The sequence below is a fragment of the Barbus barbus genome (genome assembly GCF_936440315.1).
Source record: "Barbus barbus genome assembly, chromosome: 2".
Classification (NCBI taxonomy): Eukaryota; Metazoa; Chordata; class Actinopteri; order Cypriniformes; family Cyprinidae; genus Barbus; species Barbus barbus.
In genome coordinates, this window is record NC_136730.1 from 6,480,519 (window position 1) to 6,506,401 (window position 25,883).

At 39.2% G+C, this 25,883-nt stretch overlaps 1 protein-coding gene across 3 annotated transcripts; it reads right to left on the bottom strand.

The window, feature by feature from the left end:
- Positions 1 to 31: 31 nt before the first annotated feature.
- On the bottom strand, positions 32 to 22,921 carry LOC306882410 (RNA-binding protein FXR1-like). 3 transcript variants are annotated; one of them, XM_079437007.1, is made up of 17 exons: positions 22,313 to 22,921; positions 17,116 to 17,168; positions 13,005 to 13,098; positions 11,737 to 11,808; positions 9,689 to 9,837; positions 9,381 to 9,474; positions 9,178 to 9,294; positions 8,716 to 8,886; positions 8,536 to 8,614; positions 8,239 to 8,396; positions 7,943 to 8,029; positions 5,216 to 5,435; positions 4,690 to 4,863; positions 4,134 to 4,337; positions 2,750 to 2,848; positions 2,375 to 2,469; positions 32 to 1,666 (listed from the first exon to the last, which is right to left on the bottom strand). In XM_079437007.1, exons 1-17 carry the CDS (start codon positions 22,361 to 22,363, stop codon positions 1,556 to 1,558), a joined length of 2,028 nt encoding a protein of 675 aa, XP_079293133.1. In that variant the 5' UTR covers positions 22,364 to 22,921; the 3' UTR covers positions 32 to 1,555. The 3 variants fall into 3 exon arrangements, with proteins under 3 accessions (XP_079293133.1, XP_079293135.1, XP_079293134.1); XM_079437009.1 differs by having other exon boundaries at positions 1,414 to 1,666; positions 16,997 to 17,168; positions 22,313 to 22,902; XM_079437008.1 differs by having other exon boundaries at positions 1,414 to 1,666; positions 8,287 to 8,396; positions 22,313 to 22,886.
- Positions 22,922 to 25,883: the final 2,962 nt, after the last annotated feature.

The following is a 25,883-nucleotide window of genomic DNA, read 5'->3' on the forward strand; positions in this document are numbered from 1 at the left end:
TGAAGAGAAGAAACCAAACCGCACACAGGTGTCATTCCAGAAATAATTTATTTCACTTCCATTTGAATCTTTTTTGTTTTTAAATGTGGAAAGAACCAAAAAAAATAAAATAAAATAAAATAAAAAAAAAAAAACTTTGAGAGCAGGAACCAAGATGACAGTAACAAAGTGAGGGAACGCTCGCTCCCCTTTAAACATGACAACCAGGGACGCGACAAACGCTCCATCACCTTGTCTGCCACAGCATCAGATCTCCCAGCAGAGACAGAAGAGGCCGAAAATCCATTTGACCAAACTGGAGTGTATTACAATGCTCTCGGATGTACGTATGTGTGTGTGTGTGTGAACGAATGCATCGGTCTCAGTGTTTCTGGCTTTATCTTAAGGTTTCACTGTGCCTCCTAGACCATCAAGACCAATCATCCACACCAGAGGGTCACCAATCGCCTCCCAACTTTCCTTTAGTTGTGGGCCGGAAGCTATCGAGTGTGTGCGTGCCACTTTCCACGCTCATATTCATCCCGCCTTCCTTCCACGTACGGTGAGGAAAGAGATGCTGAAATACTGAAGATTATCAACACTCTGATCCTGTCAGTTCATTAACATCTCTCTCTAGCTCTGCTTGCCGACACTCGTGCCGCTTTCCGCCCTGGAGAGACAGAATCCATTCGGGATTCTTCTGGGTTGTCTTGGATCATGTAACGTTCCTCCCAATTTATATGCTCTTACTGCATGCCTCACCAGCAATACATGTACAAACACACACACACACACGGATTAAACGCCTTTCACATAATGACTTGACCTTGGACAAACGTCCTAATTTCATGTTTGGCATTAATCATCTGTCTTTCCCCCCCAATCCTAACCCCTCTTAATCCTCAGACAAAATAAAAACACCAAAAAAACAGGAACCATCTACTTCATCCCATTAACAACGCAAATATATAAAAAAGAAAATACTCAAGTTTTTTCAAATTCAAGGCACAATGTCTCTGTTTCCCCTTTTTGCCCTTAAATTCAGAGTACCACAGACTTAACTGTCAATCACTCATGAGAGGCTCCGCCTTCAACCCATTGCCTCTCTGCTAGCCCCGCCCTTCTTTAGCTAACACTGTTTAAGAGATGTGTCTGTTTGGGAGTGTTTCACAATCCCACACCAGTGAGTACAAACAATCAAAAAACGAACAATCACAACAACAACAGCAAAAAAAAAAAAAAAAAAAAAAAAAATTAAATAAAACCCAAAAAGTCACGTCCTGTTTTCTGTGTTATGTCAGAAATTTGAGTCATATCCATCAGCTCATTTTTGGCAAGCTTGTCTTAAATAAGCACTAAGTATTGATAGATAGGATACACATACACCATTACGTGTGGTTTAAAGTAGATGCGTTCGTCATTTTTTTTTTTTTTGTATCATTTTCTTCTCATAGACTTCAAGAATTTTAGTCGATTTTCATTCGTCAGTTTAAAGGTTTACGTGAATGCAAGCAGGGACAGAGTTCGCCATGGTGTCTTGCTTTAGACGTGGGTCTTGAGGGGGCGAGATGACTTTTTACGAGACTCCATTCACCAGGGCTAGAGCCTCCCCGGGCGATGCCACGCCATTGCTAGGGGAGCGCTTAGAAGGAGTGCGCTCTTCCTTACTCACGCTAGTCCCGTTTTCCTGAAGAACAGAGAATGAAACGTACTTTAAAACATTGTTCTGAACCTAAACCTCATGAAACTCTTCTTTTACTCAAAAGAAAGCCTTAAAACAATTGATGATGACGGTACGGTGGCTTTACACACACGGACCTATTACCAATTTATTAAAAAGAAATTGTGAAGACAAAGACAGGAAAAAAAAAAAAAAAAACTGAACTAATATTTAAGTTATGATTTATTCAGTTAGGGCTGCATGATTAATTGAAATAAATTGAAAAAATTGAAAATGCAATATGGGTACAATATTGCAATTATCCATTTGCAAATGCTGTGATTTAACTATCATTTCATTATTAATATATTTTTTAAAATACTCATTTAATATTAATATAGGCAATTTCTTTTATAATATTAATAAACATAAAATATGTAAATACAAATATTTCAATATTAACATTAAGCAGAACAATAACAACCACCATAAAAAAAACTAATTATTTATTAATATTTCATAGACTCATTGATATATAAATCACAAAATTTTGGCCAAATTGTGCAGCTCTACAAGCCTGAAGCTTTTATCTCCTCTCATTAATAATAATAATATAAATCTAAAACAATGCATATATTTTAAATATTAAATAAAATCATAATTAAATTTCATCTCAAATCACGCCGTCTTAATCTGTGGGGTGCGTTCTGTCACTGTATTGTAGTATTTGCAGACCTTGGGATGGGACGTATGCTGGGTCACCTCCTTCTTCCCTGGGAGATTCTGTCTGCTCTGAGAATCGGCACGAGAGATGAAGTCAGCAACAGTAACTAAATCAACAGAGAGAGCAACAGCAGTCAGGTTGAGGGGGAAAAAGCAGCACTTGATCAAACAAGTGGAATAATCCAATAACCTAAAGCAAGAAAAGCTCTTCGGCTCGCATTTGTATATCTTTTACTTTCTGTAGGCCACTGTGAAATTAACATTGCCATTTACAATCTATTTTAAAATCTGGTCAGCAACAACCCCCAACAGTCCCTACTCTCTCTCAACAATTACTCTCTACTATCAGTTTTTCTCCTCCATCTCGACCCCTTCCCACTCTCTCACTTGGCTGTCTGTCGCGGCTGGTGGAGCCTCCCTCAGGACGACTGCCACGATTGCGACGGCGGCGGCTTCTATTGCGGCGCTGGGGCCTGCCCTCCTCTTCTGAGAGAAATTAGGGAAGACAAAGAGAGCATGAGATGCAACGGGACCAATTTATTTTCAGTTTAACTTCTGAGGCATTTTCCTTTGATGATTCATTATGACCCGAGGCTTTCCTAATGTTTTCTGTTCAAGTATATAGATACCCCTGTTTTAGAAATGTAACTTTTTGCTTAAAATCTGATCGAAAGTTCAGTTGTACAAGAGTAGCTTTCAGTTTACTTTGGAAATAAACGTGATGTTTTCTCTATTCCTGAGACAATTTGAGCTCATTGTGTGACTAAACTACAAAATAAATCTTTAAAGAGAAGGATGTATTACTACTGTTCAAATGTTTGGGGCTAGCAAAATTTTAAATGAATGATGCATTAAATTGATCAAAAGTTATATTTTTTAATTCAAATAAATTGTACTTTTTAACTTACTATTTCAAAGATATATTTCTTGAGCACCAAATTAGAATGATTTCTGAAGGATCATGTGACACTGAAGACTTTACATCACAGGAATAAGAGGCATTTTAAAATATATTACAATAGAAAATAAACGCAGCCTTGGTGAACATAAGAGAATGAGCAAAAATATTTGAAAAATCTCACCAACACTAAACCACGCACAACTAGGGCAATTTGACCACATTGGCTGCATACCAATTTCCTTCCAAATGTTCATGTGCTAAAAAATAAATGTTGAGCAGCCAACCAATAAGTAACCACAAGAATACAAATGAAGTGAAATGCACAGAAGCTGTGCATTCTCACTGCTGCATTACACATCTTTGATGTCAATAACAGGATTTCACTGTCCACTCTGTTCAAATGTGGATGAACGGCTACACATAGATGTGTGCAAACACTGTCAGAGCTATGTGAGATCACTACCATCCTTTTGTGGGGGTGGGTTTTTTTCCCCATGAGTTTTTAACATTCTAAAAGCTCTCTAGTCAGTGTATTCAGTAGGTGTAATGTATTGTAAGTTGCTTCAGAGGTATTGCAAATATTACGTACAACAATAATAAAACATTGACATAAAAAAGGAAATTTACTTTTGGTACTTAAGTACTTTTAAAAGCAAGTACTTCTGTACTTTTACTATAGTAAAAATCTGTCTTTACAACTTTTACTTTTAATGGAGTAATATTTGACCAGCAGTATCTGTACTTTCACTCAAGTAATGGAGTTGTGTACTTTGTCCGCCTCTGCTTATGACTGGTTTTGTGGTCCAGGGTCACAGATGTTCTTTTCAAATCAACCTGTGTGCATCAAAATAAACTGAAACTTTCTCATACCCAGTCCATTCTCACTGGCGGCTGCCTGACTGTCGGATTCATTAGCGGCTGCATCCATAAGGCTGGGTTCCTGGTCATTACGCCGACGGCGTGAACGTCTCCTGCGGTCAGTGCCGCCCATGCTTTCACTAGCATCTGTATCACCGCCTAATTCACCTTCTCCCTCCAGCAGAGAGTACGGGTTACTGTCTGGATCTCGGAGCACTGGAATATACACAAAAACACAGATGTTCAGCAGGACACAAACGATGATAAACAGGACTTTGCATGCATAAACTACCAAGCATTAAAAAAAGAAAAATTATAATAATTAATTTTCCTTATCAATTTTATTAATTTTGATTTAAAAAAAACATGGTTTTGACAATTTAGTTTGACAGTTTCAGTTGCTTTACTGAACGACAATTAATTTGTGTTTTTTTAATAAAAAGAGATATTTCACAGCGGAGCCATTTCTATCCAATTAAGTATTTTACATCATAACTTGGAAAAAATACATTCACTCTAGGAAGTGCTCTTTAAAATGCAGTTTTTATTCATTACAATCAGTGCATACCTGAGCTGATAGTGTTTCGTAGCCCTGGTCCTCCCCGGCCCCTGCCAGTGCTGGAGCCACGGCCACGGCCTCCACGCTTGGAGCCCCTGTCATCTCCTCCAACACCTTTTGGCCTGGGCTCTCGCTCTCCTGCCTCTTCGGTCTCTGAAGCATTTGACATTTCAGAGTTTGTTCCTGCAGAGAAGACAAGGATTTAAAAAAAAAGTTTTAGGCAGCCCCAGAAAGATTTTGTTCAGATTAAAATCTATTTTCAGTTAAATGTAACATGCATTCATTAAATTTTTCAGTCATTTTTATATTTACTTCCAACAACATCCCTAATGTAGAGGTTTAGAAAAGTGCTGTGGTGGGTTTTTGTTCCATCTAGTGGTTGAGGAAAAGTAAAAGCAAATGTGCCTTCACCCATGGCTGCCTTAACCCTGTTGCACCTGAAATCTTGTTGTACATTAAATCATGAAATATATACAAATAAAATGTATAGACAGACTGTCCAAGACAGAAGAGCATTGTGGAAGTTGCATCTCACCATAGCCAGAATATGTATTGTTAGATTTGCGTCCACGTCCTCTTCCTCCATAGGTGCGTGTGGTCTGCAGGGAGTTGGTGCTCTCGTCAGTGAGGTAACCCCGTTCACGCTCGCCGGTGACCCCTGATCCAGAGCGGCTGGGGGGTGCGCGGTATCCCACCCCAATCTGACGGAGCTGTTCATCAATCTGTAGGCGCTCGAGACGCAACAGCTCCACCTCCTGTCAATCACAGAGAGAGAAAGCACTGTCAGGCATTGCTGTAAAACTACATGCAGAGTTACAGATCACAAAAGCAATATAATGTAATAATTACTGGTTTTCGTTTAATAGCAAAATGGGGAAATAATATATATGCTATTATCAATGACAATATAATACATAATATAATATGCAATATATCATATAATATATTTTCTTATCATATATTGTATAGCAATAATATAATATATAACAAAATATCAGAAGGAAATAATATTTACTGGGTGTGGGGAAAGAAAAAAAAAAAAAAAAAAAAAGTAAAAATCACAATTTTGTAATATACATGATCCCCTGCTGATTTTGTACATTTGCCCACTGACAAAGAAATGATCAGTCTATAATTTTAATGGTAGATTTATTTGAACTGTGAGACACAGAATGACAACAAAAAACTAAATCCAGAAAAACGCATTTCAAAAAAGTTATAAATTGATTTGCATTTTAATGAGTCAAATAAGTATTTGATCCCCTATCAATCAGCAAGATTTCTTCAGGTAAGGAGCTGCAATTAGGAGCACTCTCTTAAAGGGACTGCTCCTAATCTCAGTTTTGTTACCTGTATAAAAGACAAACTGTCCACAGAAGCAATCAATCAATCAGATTCCAAACTCTCCACCATGGCCAAGACCAAAGAGCTGTTCAAGGATGGCAGGGACAAGATTGTAGACCTACACAAGGCTGGAATGGGCTACAAGACCATCGCCAAGCAGCTTGGTGAGAAGGTGACAACAGCCGAAGAGAAACAAAATAACAGTCAATCTCCCTCGGTCTGGGGCTCCATGCAAGATCTCACCTCGTGGAGTTTCAATGATCATGAGAACGGTGAGGAATCAGCCCAGTAATACACGGGAGGATCTTGTTAATGATCTCAAGGCAGCTGAGACCATAGTCACCAAGAAAACAATTGGTAACACACTACACCGTGAAGGACTGAAATCCTGCAGCACCTGCAAGGTCCCTCTGCTCAAGAAAGCACATGTTCAGGCCCGTCTGAAGTTTGCCAGTTATTCAGAGGAGAACTGGGTGAACGTGTTGTGGTCAGATGAGACCAAAATCCAGCTCTTTGGCATCAACTCAACTCGCCGTGTTTGGAGGAGGAGGAATGCTGTCTATGACCCCAAGAACACCATCCCCACCATCAAACATGGAGGTGGAAACATTATGCTTTGGGGATGTTTTTCTGCTAAGGGGACAGGACAACTGCACCGCATCAAAGGGACGATGGAGGGGGCCATGTACCGTCAGTTCCAGGGCACTGAAGCCAGTCAGGGCATTGAAAATGGGTCGTGGACGTGGATGGGTATTCCAGCATGAAAATGATCCAAAACACACGGCCAAGGCAACAAAGGAGTGGCTCAGGAAAAAGCACATTAAGGTCCTGGAGTGGCCTTGCCAGTCTCCAGACCTTAATCCCAAAGAAAATCTGTGGAGGGAGCTGAAGGTTCGAGTTGCCAAACATCAGCCTTGAAAACCTTAATGACTTGGAGAGGATCTGCAAAGAGGAGTGGGACAAAATCCCTCCTGAGATGTGTGCAAACCTGGTGGCCAACTACAAGAAAAGTCTGACCTCTGTGATTGCCAATAAGGTTTTTCCACCAAGTACTAAATCATGTTTTGCAAAGGGGTCAAATACTTGTTTGACTCATTAAAATGCAAATCAATTTATAACTTTTTTGAAATGCATTTTTCTGGATTGTTTTGTTGTTATTCTGTGTCTCACAGTTCAAATAAACCTACCATTAAAATTATAGACTGATCATGTCTTTGTCAGTGGGCAAACGTACAAAATCAGCAGAGGACCAAATCATTTTTTCCCCACCGTATGCACAAGACAACAAAATATCAGAATTATTATTTAAGGGCAAAGTTTTTACTATTTTGTTTGTAACACAGAAAGTAAACCTCTTGATAAATATTATTGAGGAGGCTGATGAAACGATCAGCTTTGAGAGCTGTGGTTCTTCATGTTATCTCTCAAGCAGGATTATCTGCAGAGACAACATTTATTGGGGTGGGTTTTCACTAGATGCAACTTGTCTGTAAATGTGTGTGAAGGTGTCAAATCAGAATGTGACAGCTGGCAGTTTGAAACAGCTGCTAAACACTGACAGAGGAGGGCAATGTGCTAGAGCTGGGCTGGACAAGGATACAGCTATTTTGAGAGGTGCCTGGGTAGATAGCATGTAATCCACACTTTGCCCCCTCCCCCACCAAATCTACCCCCAATGCGGGTATTTTTAGCATCAGTTAGTGGTTAAGTTCGACCAGCAGCTTTCCATGAAGGAGGAGATCAGCTGACCAGTCAATGAGAGAACAGTTCATTTCAAAAGCTCATCTTTAGTATGGTACAATGAATTCAATATAAGGTTTCAGCATTTGTACACTTAAGTCTTGAACAATAACAGAACAAACACTCTTCAGCAACTGCAATCACTGCTGAACACCACCCTTCACGCCTGGTGACTAACCTGAAGGTAGGCCACGTGGTATTCGAGCAAGGCCTGGGCGTTACTGATGTTCTCTTTGGTTCCAACAAAGATAAAGGGAACCATTCCCTGAATAACAAAGACAAAGAGGAATAACATTTCTGATGTTAGTAAAATCGGAAGCTATTTCATATATTAAACGATTAAAAACACTCAATGTGTGTACACTTGCATGAAAATAAACAGCTTATTACTAATATTGTGTTGTTTTCCTCACTGAGGATTTATTTAGCTGTGACAGTGAGAGGTTTGTTGTATCAGGTGGGCGGCTCATTCACCTCTTTGCTGCTGACAGTGTTGTCTCTGCCAGCCCCCTGCCTGCCTACCTCCTCCCTGGGCAGCTTTTTATCATTGTCCCCTTCGATCCGGACTCGAACCACGCCCGATTTGTCTACTATTTCCTGGATACTTTTGCCGTTTTTGCCAATGACTTTGCCTGTTGTGAAAGAGAGAGAATCGTTGGGTAAGAACACATGGGCTTTGGCAGATTTTCAGAATTTATGCTTAGCTAATGTCTGTCCACAAATGAACTGCATTCAGAAGTCCAAACGAAATGTGTCTAATAATTAACTCGCCTACAAGGTTCCTTGGAACTTGGAAGGAATCCTCCTTAAACTCCAGATATGTCCTGGCCTGCTTCACAGCCTCTGGGGTCTTGAGTCAGAAAGAACAACCCATCAAAATCACTGCTGTCACTCATCTTTATATGCAGCTTTGTAAATAACACAAGATGAACTTATAGAAAAGATAAACACCTCTCCATAAATCCTAAATGTGCAGCTCTCTTCTTCCAGCTCAATGGCAGTGACGCCGGGAACTTTGCGGGCCTGTTGGATGTTGGCGCCGTGAGAACCGATAGCCAGACCCATTAGATCCTCACGCACCCTCACTTCCTCCTGATATGCAGACGCCAGCTGTTTACTCGTCTGCAACAAAAAAAAAACCAAAAAAACAAAACAAACAAAAAACACACACACGTTGAGCTATTTGTCTGTTTTAATTAAACCACAGGGGGAATCCAGCATGACCACAATCACTTTTACAGGAACATGCATATAATGACAAGCAAAAAAACAACAACACAGAAACAGAATTGCACTAACAATAGTTATATCTTCACATGATGACTTTCTCTGTTAGGACTAGCTAACGTATTTTGCTTGTAAAATGTGTAACAAATTAAACAACAAAGATCCCCATATAGCGTATTTGTGTACCTCTAAGTGTTTAGTGGCCTCCTCGTTACGGGACATCAGCATGAGTTTGGTGCGAATACTCCGGAAGTGCATGTCACTCAGTAGGGCTGCTCGTTTCACCGTGCACTCGCTTGTGGACTGAGGAGAAACAGACAGACATGCTCAGACACAACAATGTATATTCCAGTATCATAACAAGAGAGTAAATAGAATTAAACACTGACCAGGACAATAAGTTGGTGTGTAAACGTGTTGTAGAAGATGCAGTTGGCTCCGATTGCTTTCCTGAAGTCTTTGTGGATGTTCTCAGTCAAACAGCTGCATCATTCAGAAAAGAATAGAATACATTTAATTCTTCCAAAATTATTATTGTTGCGTTTATTTCCCAGTCCTATCACACACAATTTGTTGAGGTTGACATAGGCTTAATTTGATTAGCTAAAAACAACTTGCATACAAATTTATAACAAAATACAGTTTAGTACGAGTGGACTGACTAAAAAGTGGATTTAACATTGCATGTGTGACTTACATCTCTCTGAGATCCTCAGGTACAGCGATGGGGACTTTGTAAAAGGAGTTTTCAGAGGAAGGGCTGTTGGGATTGACCGGCCGGATTCGTTCCGATGTGACAATTTCGTTGTATGTGGCATCGCAAGCTGCATATTCGATCACATAGAACTGAACGGGAAAAAAAATAAATAAATACAAAATATTACAATGCCCACCACACACATTAAACAACAAAACAATGACTGCATGCTGAACACTGTTAATAGTTCAGATAGTAAAACTGGATTATTATACTGATTATTACTCTCTGGAATATCACAAACATGGCATTCTTGCATCAAATAGTTGTGTATAATGACTGTTAAGAGGTACATTTGACCATTTAATAAAATAATTTAACCTCAAACCAATTTTTCATGTCCACTTATGTACAGTCAGCTTTGAATCGGACTCCTGTTGGGTTTATTTTGCAGTAATGACCAGCTGACTGTTTATTACACAAGTCACAATAGCCTCTTTCACAGCCTCACCACTTTAAAGACACAGCAAACAGACTGAAACTGCTCAAAGACGGTTTTGTTGTGCTAGACCACTAGCTTAAAATGCCAGTAATTAATCACTGTGCTGTGACTCGTTAGCACAGCGCACGCTCAGAGTGTGACAGAAGCCATATTGCAGACAGAAGCATTAAGCCAACATTAAGTATCTGCTGCCTGTAACACAGTAAAAGCAGTGGGGAAGAAAATCGATTGTAGATGATCTGAGAACAGCGACTAAAACAAACCCTATATCTCATATCAGCGGTAACACACGACTTACACTCAGTGACCTAGAATGCAGTCAAAAGTCAAGTCTAAATTTGTCCTATTATTCGACTGCCCCAGTATCAGAATGAATGTGTGCAAGAGGGAGAAGACAGTTCCCAGTGCTCCATGTAACGCTATGAGAGGTCTCATGTGCTACCTTAACCCAATAAGCCAAAATGTGTGTGTGGAGGCAGGTTTAAATGGGACCTTATGTCAGGAAACACTGCACAGCAGACATAAGCTGTGTAAGAAAAGTCCTATTTGTGTATCAATTTTACTTTTATTTATTCCTTTAAAAAGGAAATAATACTTTATTGTAAATGTCAGTGTTTTACTATAACCTTACAATAATGTTCCAAGTTCAATAAAAGCAAAGCTCTATGATGTTGATTACTACACTAAATAATTTGGATTTCTCCCTCAGAATAAAATAAAATAAAAAATAGAGTGTACATTACTGAACTTTCACATTGAACCAGGATACAAATTAATATGATACTAGTGAGGTAAAATTGCTTACCAACCTTTTCGGGGCAGTTATATTCAATATTTCAACTCCTATCATGACTACGCAGAACCTTTAAGCTTAGTTTAGATGGAGCAAAAGGTGTCCCCAAGAAACACAGGATTTTACTTATACCTAGAATAGAAGTCCACTAACAAAAGACTTTAATAAAAAAAGTTGAAAGTATAAAGAATTATTTCTTATATAAGTTTATCAACAAAAATATTCAGAAATATACAGTCCTAATGCAAAGGGAAAATCAAAATGATTTTTCTGGTAATGACAGCATATGACTGATGTGGCCATTATAACACAACTAGTATTGAACCTAGAACATTTCTTAAACCTGATGCCTTAAGTGGGACCCATAGAGAGGATCCCAGATGTCTTTAAACGGACCTACATTTTGCGGTTGTTTGTCTTGCTCATGCATACTCAATGCATATTCTAAAGCTTAAGGCGATCCGCTATTAGATCACCAGGGGTTCAGTCTGACTCAATAAATGAGATCACTCTAGTGTTTATGGGTAACTGGGTCAGTGCTGCAGATGTGTGTGTTAAAAGGACTACTGGAGCAACGAGTCCCAAAAAGACCTGAAACACCCTCAATCAATATTCATATATTCACTTTGGACTTGACTTCAGAGGCCAACTGAGTGAATAACGAGAGACAGAACCCTTGAAACGCAGACCCCGTAACCCACATCTGATCAAACATGTGCGTAGTGGTCGCTTGCACACCTGGACCCGACTTACCTCTCCCTTCATCATCCTCACCCTCGCCAACCACCAGCCACAGGGCTCCTGCTCGTTTGCTCTGGAGTAAACCTGCAGGAGAAAGACCAGGTCAGGTGATTGTGCGTAGGAAAACACTGAAAGAAATTGTATCTCTGTGTGTTTAACAGAAAGCAAGAAATTAATTAGTACCCTTCTTTGTACCATAATAGTATAGTGCTATAGTATAGAGAGAAACAAATAAAAGAATGCAGAATGTGTCAGGTATATTTGTATCTAGTGATCAACTAGAAAATCCCAATACAGAGAAGATGTATATATTTTATAGATTTAATAATAGCAAATAGGACTTGCTCCACACATTTGCTGAAATTTAAAGAACACATTCTCACAATATTTAGGCAATTCGCTTGAAAACAAAACATGCATTAATTCATCAACAGTGCTGCATTATTTATAGACAATTCTGTTTGACTTTGGATCAATTTCAGTGATGTTAATCGGTCAGTTGAGCAATTTCAAAGAAACTATAGTGGCACCAGCATTAAGATACTGGCTGAAACTAATAATTTGATAAGAAATTTCATGTTATGACCAATCACAAATAGTAGACAGTGGAATTTTATATTTTCTTGTCCAAAAATTCAAATTTTTGGACAAGTCAAATGTCAATTTTTTTAATTCTGCAAAAGAATTTCTCAATCACTAAGATCAGCCATTAACAGATATATTTGACTCTAAAACGGCCAAATATCAAAAGATTAACTGGTGTATTACTAATTCTAATTATGCAATTTAAGTTATACTTGTATTGGCAAGATACTGTGTATGACATACAGGAGAAATCTAGAATGAACAAACCTGGAATCAAACCTGATTAAACTGACTCTTTAGTACACACAATTCTAAGAAAAAAAAAAAAAAAGTTGTCATATTCTTTCAAAATACAAAAGATTTTATCTCTGAAATGACTTCTCGCATAAAGGCCACAGGGGCAGTGGGAAAATAACATCAGTTTATATGTCTAGATCCAATCAAATCTCATGGATATTTTAGATTTCGCTCGAAAATATGCCACATTTACCAAAGTTAAATGTGTTGTAAAAACTTTAAAAAATTACCCATGTTTAGCGCTATGGAAAGTGGTGTAAGATGAGAGTCTGATATATGTTTTGAAAGCCGAGAATTTCAAAGGGCTATTTCTCCAGTGATGATTCATATGGGGGGGGCTTTTTCAGGGTGATGATTTGAGGAGTGCTCCGGGTGTTTTAGAGTGAATGTATCCCTACCTCCACCTCATCTCCCTCACAAATGTCCTTGTGGTAATCGGCTGGGGGTGGCAACCTCACGTCACTGAACGGCAGCTGTCTCTCTGGTTGCCAGCTTGTAGAAAGAAGCCACACACATAGACACACAGTTGTCAGTCAGTTTTCTAACGACAGGACAGGTATAACTCGACAAGCCACCTCCAAAAACCATGGGCTCAATGGCCTAATAAACTCAACGCAGAGAGAACCAGCACAGTCTAGTACACTGTCAATTTATTAAAGAGGAGGGGTGTCAACAATGAGATATGAGGGGTCACTATGGATATACTGAAATGAGCAAATCATATGCTCTTCTCAGATACACATGTAAAAAAAAAAAATCACAACTTTGAATAAATCACTGCAAAAAGGTCCAAAAACACTAGATGTTTAGTCGTTTGGCTATAAACCTCAGATTTTTCTTGAAATCTCTCACACACTGTCCCAATCTTCACCGTTACACAAATCTAACACAGGGCTCCAGACAAAAAAATCGAGTAAGGAGCCATTGGCTCCTATAAAAGAAAAACTTAGGCGCCAAATTATTTTTTTAGGTGCCACAGAATAAAAGTGGTTTATTTTATTATTATCATTTTATTTTTCCCCCCTATTTTAACATTTCAATCATTTTGTCATGTGTTTATGTCTTATCTTTTCTAGGCTTTATCAGCATTTTGATCATCTACAAGATGGATTAGGTCGACCGGGGGACTAAGGTTCAATTAAAGTGTGAATTAAATGTCTTTTACAACTTGAAATATACAGTCACAAAGAATTGTTCGTTACACAGAATCTGTACCAATATCATGGACCATAAGCATCACTTCAGGGAAGTCGTGGCCTAATGGTTAGAGAGTCGGACTCGTAATCGAAAGGTTGCGGGTTCGAGTCCCCGGCCGGCAGGGATTGTAGGTGGGGGGAGTGAATGTCCAGCGCTCTCTCCACCCTCAATACCACGACTGAGGTGCCCTTGAGCAAGGCACCGAACCCCCAACTGCTCCCCGGGCGCTGCAGCATGGCTGCCCACTGCTCCGGGTGTGTGTTCACGGTGTGTGTGTGTGTGTGTGTGCATTTGTTCACTACTCACTGTTGTGTGTGTGCACTTGGATGGGTTAAACGCAGAGCACCAATTTCGAGTATGGGTCACCATACTTGACAATACGTCACGACTTTACGACTTTACTTTTTTACTTGGCAACTGAGTGCAGTGCATCCTATAAATGTTGTCACGTCTTTCACACATTCAGTCTGTTTTTCTTCATTAGTAAAATGCTATTTTATAGGAGGAGTTGAATCATGTACAACAGAATAAGTAAAAATATTAATATGCAACAGCGCATAAATATAGCAAAACGCTCCTCTTTATAGTTATTTTTCTAGCTGACTGATGAGTTTATGGACACTGAGTGGTTAATCTGAGGTAAATGTATTACAATGCAATGTTTACAAGCTTTATACATTTCCTCAGTTTGAAACAATGAGCTTTTACATCAAACATTTCAGTAAGTTGTACTATAGGCTTTCTTATTGCCTACCTTTTGATCATGTTCATTTCATACTATAGTAGTAAATCGAAATATATAATGGGTTCACTTGCTGCTTTAACTGAGGTGCTAAAGAGATCGCGCCTGAGCATTAAGTGCGATACTCTCCGCTCGCGCGATCCGGACGCATACACGGACCGTGTGGACGCGGGGTACTGGTGTTTATATTACCGAAAGTGTGCGCTTGTGGTCCGCATTAAGGAGCACCCAAACCGCATCATTTGAATTTCGTAGCATTTTAAAGCTGATACTTTGTTTATTAAAAAGTAAGACAGCACAAAGCTTTTTGCGATTACTGGATGGCAAGTGCTCTTCAAATAACAGGAAGTCCATGCATTAACAGAACACAGCATATAGAGTAAGATCTCGATAAGAAGAAGCCATATTAGTAATGATTATAAATGAGAATTGTTGACGATATTGCCAGTATGCACAGAGCTGACAGCTTTACCTGCTGAAGTTTGTTCAAGTTGTGCACGAAATAGACACGGCTTTTCTGCACTTGCACTTTGGGGCTGTTTACACCTGGTCACTTCATGCATTTTTTCCTGATCGGATAGCTATCTGATCCTGAAAAGACCAGGTGTAAATGCCGTCCGAAACGCATTCGAGACGGATATAAATCCAATCGCTCGAACCACTTCAGGAGGTGGTCTGGGCGAAACCGGACAAGTGTAATCTGGTTGTTGAAACCACATATGGTAATTTTACTCCTCCCATAATATTAAAATAATAGACGTGTGAGAGCGTTTTATAGGCTATATGGCATGTTATAGTCAGATATGACAGCACAATGCAACAAGCATCACCGCGGATGAGTAGCGGAGTATTTCTTCAGCAAGCGACGCGCAAACTGAATGAACCTGAAAGTAAGTCGCAGACGCTCAACACACAATCTTCTTCATTAAAAGTAGACTAGCCTATCTTTCCAGTGCTGATGCCGCGCGCTCTCTTGTTGCGGTCTGTGATATTGAAATTAGCTGATAATTAATAAAATTATCCATTGCTTTCATTGACGTGAAATCCGTTATATTTGCATATGAAGCGGGAATTGAAGAACGGATTTATATCCGTTTTGCGAAGACACATTTATGTGGCCAAGTGTAAATGGGGAAACGTTTTAAATCATATAGATATCCGATCAGAGAAAATGCATGAAGTGACCAGGTGTAAACAGGCCCTTTCAGGTCTCTCTCACTGCGTTCAGCAGACTGTGTGCGGCAGAGACGAGGACTGTTTGAAACTCTTTTCCAGTAAAACTTTGATGCGCATCGTCTTATGTAAGTTTAATAAGTGAACATATCAAAAGATGTGAGCGCAAACCAATCGGGAAAAAGGTCCTTTCATGCAAATTATATATAGTCGCCAGTGGCGACCTCAGCAAAAACTTCACTCGCAAATTAATATTTTTGGTCGCTAATGCGACCATTTTAGTCGCAGTTTGGAGCCCTGTAACAAGACTATAAGCACATGGTCTCAGAGAGATTATAGTGCTACTGGTTGTCCATGGGTCAGCAGAACCATCCCAAGAATGGCAGGGCCACTGTCCTGTACTCCCCTGCCTGCATACCTCACCGGGCTATTTATGGATCTTACTCTGGGGAGTGAGAGAAGGAAAAAAAAAAAAAGACAAAGATGGGAGGAGTAGGGAAACATGGAGGGGGAAAAAGAGGGAAGGAGGGGGACAGGAGAACTATAAAGAGTTCCGTGACAACTGCCCAAGAGTTAGCACAGGTGCTGAGAGAGACGGGCTGAAGGATGGCTAAAGGAAAAGTGGAAGTGATCTATCAGTTAAGCTCTAAAGAAAACAAGATGATTGTGAGATGAAGAAGAAGCACAATCAGATAAGACCACTTTACACAAAAAGCATTTAAAAAAAGTGCTGTTGTCCTAATCCCAGCTGAACACGTCTGGTGTGACTTTATATGCAGACCTTGAGCCAAAAACTCATCACCAAACACCAATGACTAGAACATAAGGGTACTGTGATTTTAGACGCGTCCGAAACTGTTGCAACAGAGATGGAAATACAATTTTTAAATACATGATTTATGTTTCCATCTTTGCTTTGTTAGTGCCTTCTGTTCTAAAGAAGGGGGTGTCCCAACACTTTTGTCCTTATAGTATCTATACAAGTCATTGGTGTTTGGTGATGAGTTTTTGGCTCAAGGTCTGCATATAAAGTCACACCAGACGTGTTCAGCTGGGATCAGGACTTGGCTTTCTGCAGACCAGTCAAGTTCTTCCACACTGACTGAATCAATCATGTCTTTTTGAACCGTGCCTTATAGAGATTTTTATTATGATTTTATATAAAAATCAATATAACTAATACGCTAGCTGCAATAGCATTGCTAAAATACCCTTTTCAAAACCCTAGGTACATATATTGCATTTTAACAGGCTAAAATTCTTCTCGTCTTGGCTCACCTTATATTTTTGTTGGTTGTGTAGGTGGCAGAGTGTGAACACTCATCACAAGCAAAACCCTGTCAAACAGGCAAAGGCTTTAGGAAAGAGCATGTACAGGAAACGTTCGGCCAACTTACTTGTTTTCAAAGACTATTGTGAGGGAGTCTTCGTGTACATCCTTGATGAAACCCTAAAAAAAGAAGAGAAAATATGTTCAGCATATGTGTTTTACAAGGAAATAAGTTAGCATATGTTGTTGAGGGAGTTATATTGCTTACAAAATCTGCGCGAAATGCAAAGGTGATACAAATGTATGTGCTTTTACACATTAAGTATATTAAAGTAACGTGTATATATGTGATGCAAACATGGGCACAAGCACGTCACATGTGTAGTATGTGCTAGCTTGTGAATGCAAGACGTAATTGAGCAGTTGGGGGGGAGGCACCCAAAGTCCCCTCCTTAAAATCTGTTCCTCATCCATCACTCCTCCTTCCTCCACAAATCTATCAGAGCTGCCATAAAACGATTACTCCAGTCGCCACCTCCATCATAGCTTAGCTACATACAGACAATGCCTAATATGGGACGGAGAGACTGATATGAGAGAAGCACAAGTGCATATGCAGGCTTATTTAGAGTCACAACACAACCATCTAATGCATGAATCTGCACCATCACGTTTGCCACATTATCCAACCGAGAGAGGCTTCTACAGTATTTTTTTTCTGTATGTCTATAGGGCATGGCACTGAACCAGAAAAAAAAAAATGTAAATGTGCAAAAAAATCTATCAGCTATTAAAAAAAGTTATTATATATGATTTAAAAATTCTGCCTATTTACAAGTCAGAAAAAGAGCCTGAAAGCAACTGGGCAGGCTTTTAATATAGGCTGTCCTGTATTGAAACCATTCCAACATACTAGATTGTGAAGTCACATATTCCAATGTCTGCTGACGTTTATGACCAGGAGAGGCACAGAGTCTTACATTAGGGTGGCAATTTTGGGAATGTGACACTACAGACGTGCAGGACCCAATGGGATGAGTGGCAAATAACTAATCTATGACGGAGACTCTTGGTCATGTGCAACCTCCATTCATTGCCCTGTAATGAGGGGAACCTTGCAGAAAGCTTACAGTTAATTAGACAGCACAGATTTCAGAATTATGTATAAATTTAATGCTGCATCCATTTATTAAAGCTGCAGTCCGTAACTTTTGCCTCTTTGTCGCCATCTATGTTTGAAAACATGGAATTGCAGTTTTATGCGGAACTATCTTCCGTGCGTGGGGTTGTGATCCGGTGTTTCGGCATGGCTCCAGCGTGGATTAGGGCTGCACGATTCTTGCTAAAATGTGAATCACGATTTTTCTCCATGGGAATTGAGATCACGATTCTCTTACACAATTCTCTTTTTTTCAACCAAAATGTATTGCACTCAAGTACAACCCCCCCCCCCCCCCCCAAAAAAAAAAAACCCACAGGACATTCAGTATAATAAAGTGCTGGAGTAACAAAAACTTGTCTCTTATTTATTTTAGACCCCTTAAAGTGAATAATTTTAAAGCTTTAAGTTGTTGAACATAAGAGAACATTAACAATAATAAATACAAATATTCACATTCACACGGGGCGTCGGCGTCAACGCCTCTCGTTTACTTTGAATGGAGTGACGTCAAGCGTTGCCGAACTGAAAGTTGAAAACTTTTCACATTTTCAAGTGCCAACGCAGGCGTCAGCCAATCAGATCGCTTTATGCACATACCCTAGCGCAGACGCTAGCCAATCCCGTTCATGCAGCACCAGAAAAGTATGTGATTGGCTGTTATCACTATGACGGCGTGTCAACACCATGGTCAGCACCAGAGCCGTTGAGAAACAGAGTTGCGACACTCCCATAGGCTTCCATAGGAACTTAGGAATGAGGAAGTAAAGCGTGTCATGGAGCAGCCAATAGTTCCAAACAACCGATAGTTTCAGCATTGAAGCCCATTCATTTCAGTGCTTCTCAAGCACAGTCGGCAGAAATTTTAGGAAATTACAGCATTTTTTGCCATTTTAACGCATTAGTTTATCTCTCGGAAATATGACCAGTAGTAGTATTTTATGAAACGCGTTATAGTTAGTTTATTTTTAGATAATTTAAACGGCTCACATTGTCGCTCTTTTGTTGGTTTTGATTGCTTCTTATGTCCTTATTTGTCAGTCGCTTTGGATAAAAGCGTCTGCTAAATGACTAAATAAATAAAATAAAGATAATAGGCAGTATATGCTATATTTGCAGTTAGATAACGTGAGAAACACCTTAATAGCGACCATAACCAGATGCTAGTTGTTTTACATCTTTCTGTAATCTTTCTCTCCCTGAAGGAAGTTGAATTAACCCCATTTATTTCAGTATCTTTGGAGCATTTTCACTGGTAAGTTGATGAAATAACTGCTTTTTAAAATATTAATTAATAGTGGTATTTTCATGTCGTCAGGTTTAATAATGTTTATCGTTAGATAATAGCTAGTGAGACTATTAGATTTTCATTATATTATTATAGATAAACTAGCTACAATAACTAAACTAGTTAAAATAACTGTATTAAAATAACTCGTGAATGCAGCATGATCTGAATGCAGGGCAATACACGGAAGTGAATCGCCTCATTTAGAAATGAGATCGCATTTATGTATGAATCGAGATCGTGATTTTTTTCGATTAATCGTGCAGCCCTAGCGTGGATGAATCTAATGTTTTGAGGTGAATCTGTAGTTGTCAGTCACTACACCGGTGTGGATGTTTACTGTACTTCGCAATCACAGATTCTAGCCTACGTCTTGGAATATATGACCCAAATAAGACTTTTCACTATATATTTTCATCTGAACAAGTAACAAATCTGTTCACGTTTATATTCTGTCCAACTGAGGAAAAAAGCATTACCATGAATCGCGCTACTAATGGTAATTAAATCTAAAGATTAGTTATTTCATATCATATCTATCTGTGCAAAGTCTTATCATTGTTATACTTTGTTCTCAAATTATTAATATTAACAACATCAGCATTGCATGACTGAGTATAGTGTGTATTAGCGTGTAGATTTAAATTTCTGTACAGTTTATCCTAATTTCATATTAAGAAATTCTTTTAACCCAAAAAGCAAATTATGCTCCCTTCCAACTGGTTTTCTTTAAAACACAAATCTTGTGTAATCCCAGGCTATCTGTAATCAAAAGCACATTTAAAACTGGAATATAATTTAATTTCATTCATGTGTTTCATAAACACACACAGTCCTTTCTGGATTACAATCCGCCATCAAAATGTTACATTTAATTATTCCAGCTGCTGTGAGAAAAGGCTATAAACGATGCGCCACCTGTAGGGTCCTCACATGCCATAGCCTACAATCCAGGAAAACTTATTTACGTTTACAGACATGCCGCAGGGCCATGATCGAATCTCCTGCAAAAACATTATTATAAGCTAACCGTTGTGAATCGGGCTAAAGTAAGGTGATATTTTTGAACACTGGCTGGTTATGTACTCGCTCAAATATTGATTTTGAAGAATTTTTAACCAAAAAAAAAAAAAAGCTATGGACTGCAGCTTTAAATTGGAAACAAATTGACCACAACACTGAAAATACACATTCAAGACAGGATCAAACATAATAATTTAAGAATCAACATATATCGGCTGCACTGATTACTATATAATGGGGCAGTTGTAAATATGCTAAAAGTTTTCATCCACTCATAACCTGGTTACAAAACTAAGACTTTGGAAACATGTTGCACTTCTCAAGGGCACTTCAAATTCCAGACCAGGTTTTTATAAAGGAGAAAGTGCTGACACTTCTGGTCGGGACTGTGTGTTAAATAGTCAATACAGACTTGGAAGAACACAACTTATAATATTAACAGCAAAACAAATGCAGGAGGTGTGGATAAACAGAACAGAGGAGAGACTAAATTGGCAAGAATTCATATTTTACATAACATTACAATGAGGGGTCATGGAAGGGAAAAGTAAAGAGAGCAAAAGGATAAAACCAGAGAGGAGAGTGGTAGTAATAGTATTGGTGGGGGTTGTAGAGTGTTGGATGTCAGCAAGGAGATCACCTGTTCCTCTCCCACCTGCTTTGGTCCCTCAGAGTTTTACAGCTCAAAACAGCCGTCATTGTCACCTTACTGCAAAATAGTACAGCCATAAAAAAAACCCTTAACTTATAATATTCCCCTTAGTAGATAGTGTTCTCAAAGAAAAAAACTGCTGGGATGTGTTGAAATATTTTGCAGAGGAGTTCACACTTCCACAGAATTGGATTAAACATGTGAAACATTTGTTGCAGTTTATGAAACACATTTGTTTGACTTTGTGGCTGTATGACAATGCTGGAGGGTCACACTACAACATCTAAACGCATGTGGTTGATCCATCACCTGGGGCCGATCTCATTCTGAACAAATTCACCTTCATAGGCAACAGCGGTTCAGAAATGAGTATTTGGTCCAAACAGCCCATTTAGTTGATACAACACTCTCTTCACAAACATCATCATGTTTTCTCATCACAAAAGCCGGACTGAGTGGTTTCCCACAGTTTAACCTAAATTCAAGCTGACCAAACAAAGAGGACAGGATTGTGAATACACAACCAGTGGGACCACATTTCCCAGATATGCACGTAAAACACACAATATAAGCCTGAAACTTTGATAAGCTTAAAAACAAGCTCACAACCTTAGTCTCCTGAAAATGATGGAGTCGTCATTTAGGAAGAATGACAATGTCAGACACCATTGACTTTCATTGTCTGGAAAGGATGCAATAAAAAATAAACAACACTGTCAGTGTCTAACATCTCCTTTTGTGGCCCACTCAAGAAAGCGAGGATTTGGAACACGAGGGTGATAAATGACAACAGAAATTTCATGTTTGCCTAATTATTCCTTCATGCACTGATGGAGTGTTCCATCAAGTGTGTCAAAACAAAGTGAGCTTTCCCCATCCTCTTAGAAATGCTGCCTAGGTAGGGCAGCTCACTAGATTTTGAGACAGCCACTGGCTTCTTGTCAACAGACTCATTAGCTAACCTGCTAAAACAGAACCCGACGGTTCTCCTGTTTACCAGCTAAAAAATAAAAAAAAAATCTATCCAAACAGGCCGACGACTAGCGAGCAGGTCCAAAACAACAGAGCTCCCTTACGTCTCGGGCCTCTTTGAAAGTGATACACATCACTGCATCACACCTCAGCTGTTCTGATGCGTTCGTGCATGCGTACACCAGACGTGTATGGTTTGATATCGTTTTGTTTTTTTTAAATGAACTTACCTTGTAGAAGGCCCCGTTGGAGCCGCGAACCTCCACCGCCAACCCGTCCATGTTCGTCGGCGCGTCCCCACGACTGTACCTCTCTTTAGGCGCTCCGACAGCGTGCGAGTCCGGTACCACCCCCAGCTTCACGGGCCTCTCGCCGTTCTCCGGCCGCTTGTGTGTGTCCAGTGTTTCGGGTGGGAGAGGGGGCAAAGGTGACGGGGGAGCACAGGAGCCACAGGGAGGGGTTCAGCTCCGACGCCCTTTCCAGCGGGACAAGTCAATAACGGCTGCCTAGAGCGTGAGAGAAGCTCGCAGGAGCGCCGTTTGCGGCAAGTCTGGAGCTGGAGTGATGCTGTCTGACGATGGTGGATGTAAACGAGGTGTTAGCACAACAGCTAGCGCAGCCGCTAATCAACGGCCACCGACACCTTCTAGCACTTGAACTCACGGTTCCTGCATATGTCGGGGTATTTTTGTGAGAATCCTCAGTGCTGTGTCTGAAAAGGCTGTTGATTAGGACGTTTGTTCTTTAATAAGACTGTAGTGCTGTACTACTTCACCCTTCCCCTCCAACACACGCCGTCAGAGTGGAGCAGCAAGACTGTGAATGACCCCGATTTCCCCACCCCTCTTCACTCCACGCCCCGCCTATCTTAGCGTTTGTGCTTGTGATTGGTCCAGTGCGCTGCCACTCACACACAGCTGCGCGCTGTGATTGGCGGAACCGTCGGAGGCTGGTGGACGCGGACCCAGTGCTCGCGGCTCTTGGTTCGCCGGGTTTCTCCTATTAGCGCTAGTTGTGTAGTTGCTATATTTGGGTGGCTCTGGTTTTTGACGAGATCCACTGATTCACAAAACTCGGATGCATGTCATGTAAAGAAAGACGCTCTCTTATTATGTATACTGATATACCTTAGGGAGAAACTTATGATGTTTGTCAAAAACACGAGGCGTAATATTTATCAGATTTTAGCAGGTTTTTGGAACAGATGCTTTGGGGCCTTTCATAATATCAAACACACTGTGCAACCGCATGATAAATAATCATGAAATGCACTGAATTTGAAACACACTGGTTTAACTTTGAAGGCTTTGGTGCATTAGGCACAACTGATTGATTTTGTATGTCAATGATCCTATGTATGTCAAATATCCTGCGTATTTCTTTTTGAATCAGTCTCAAGAACTAAAGTAAAATGCGCTCAGAACTGCTGCTTTTTATCACCCTTACAAGTCTCTGTTTGAAGTACCTTGTGGCAACATTCGAATACCACGCAATATGTAACCAAACACCATAAATAGCCACTAATATATTCCCAAAATACTTGTGTGTAACAGATGCTGGATCATGAAATCTGGCACACAAATGTACTTTTTTAATGTTATACTTGCTATGACATTTTCACTTAACTGATATCTGATATAAAAAGAAAACAAAGGTACCATTAAGGTAAATAAATAAATACACTAATAAATAAATGTCCACATGATGTTGGAATTCTAACAACAGTTGTGGAAGGTGTGAACCTCAGGATGTTGGCTGATTTGATGTCAGTCTCTGATGGGTGAGGAATGACACGGCAAACAGTTTGACCAAATGAGAGGGTGAGGAACTCAGGAGGGGGTTAAAAGCTTATAACAGCTGAAGACATGATGCTGGAGGACACGTGTCAAACATCAGAGGATATGAGGACGTTTCGACAGATTCAAGCCATTGCATTTGCTAAGGACATAAAGTGAATTTGGAATTTTTTATAAGAATATTTTATAAGATAAATTTGTCACATGATCCTTTAGAAATCAGTCTAATATGCCGAATTCATGCTTAAGCAACCAGTTTTTTTTTTAAAGAAAAAGAGAAAAGTAATACTTTTATTTAACATTGGTTCATTAAATTGATGAAAAGTAACAGTAAAGACTTTTATATTTATCAAAAGATGATAAAAAGATACAAAAACATTACAGATTTCTATTTTGACTCAATTCTGTTCTTTTTAACTTTTTATTAATCAAAGAATGCCGAAAAAAAAAAACTGTTATCAGTGTTTCCACACAAATATTAAGCTTCATTGTTTTCAACACTGATATTTAAAAATGTGATGGAATAGAAATTTTAAAAACAGTTATTTTAAATATACTTTTTTGATCAAATAAATGCAACTTTCTAAGCATAAGAGACTTCATGTCAATTTTTGAGAAAAAAAAACAAACAATTTTTTTTTTTTAATGATCCCAAAACAATAAGGCTTTGTACACAAACATTTGATGACAGAACTTTCCCACTGGGGCAGATTTATCATTTTGCTTGACGCCGCAGTCAGTCTGCCCAACAGGTGCAAGGAAAACATAGACATAAGCTGTGATGCTTATGCCAAAGAAAACAACACAAAAGCTCTCTGTAGTAAACACTCATATATGTAGTGACGTTTTACCACCAACAGAGGGTCACGTAGCGCCACAACGTCCATACAGCCGTTCTCACAAGGTTTAGGATGGTGATGGTAATAGAGTCTAGAAAAAATATCTTAACCTGAAGTGGAATAAATCTAATTGAATTACATCCTTTTTTATCCAAAGAGTATCAGCATTGGGTGAATCTATAAATTAAGGATCAAGTGGTCTAGCAATTAGAGGTAGCTGTGAATATTAAGCATCTCTTTACACCTTCTTAATTATTTTATTTTCTCTCAACTCTTATACTGGATTTAGTAGGCCAAGTAGTTCCAGACTTCAATGTATTAACCCTAAGCTGATTCACTCTCAAGAAACCATGTTTGATTTCAAACAGGAGTGTGATCCCTGACTTCATTGCCCTAACAGTTTAAAAGGTTATTTATTCAGAATCATGATCATCAGTCATGCAGAGCATGATATACATAATCTCAAACTGCTGAAAGTAAACATACAATGTACAATGTACAATAAATGTATTTTCAAAACTTATGAAAAAGTCATGAAATTTTTCAGGGGGCCCCTTTTTAGCAAGTCACATTCTGGTAGATTGTGTAACTACACCATCTGGGCCTAAAAAGCATCTTTCTCCATTGACGGTCATTCAATAGCTGTATATTAAAACCAGCTGTGACAAAATTGAAATAGATTTTTTTTTTTTGTGGAAGGAACATATAAATGGAAAAGATTTTATTATATATTATAGTACATCTTTTACAGGTACTCAGTGTTATTATTCTTATTTTATTTTTTTACATGTTTGTGTCAATTCTCGTTCAAAAGCAGACACTGATTTGGAAATCTGCCATCTTTCCTTATGTTTCCCATCAGGTTTTTGTTCTGAGCCAATTATTTGGGCTGTAAATGGCATAGGACTAATCATTCTGGAGGCACAGAAAAACAACATCATTCTTGGTTTGTTGGCACCATGAGAATGCACATAGTCTCAATCATTTTAATAAGTGCATTTTTAATGTAAAATGCTAATTGGGAACTGAGAATATTTACTTCAATATACTATGCACTTATGCACCTAATGTGAGCTTGCATTTTCAGTGTGACAAATAAACCAGAAGCTGTATCAACCATTTCTTTGTGGTGAAGTCATATGAAAACAATGCAGCACACTATGTTT

Coding starts and splice junctions, on each gene's coding strand:
- LOC306882410 (XM_079437007.1), bottom strand. CDS start 22,363: ATGGACGGGTTGGCGGTGGAGGTTCGCGGCTCCAACGGGGCCTTCTAC. Junction 2,849..4,133: donor CGCCAGTGAGAATGGACTGG/GTATGAGAAAGT, acceptor AATTTCTCTCAG/AAGAGGAGGGCAGGCCCCAG. Junction 1,667..2,374: donor AGCATACGTCCCATCCCAAG/GTCTGCAAATAC, acceptor TCTGTTCTTCAG/GAAAACGGGACTAGCGTGAG.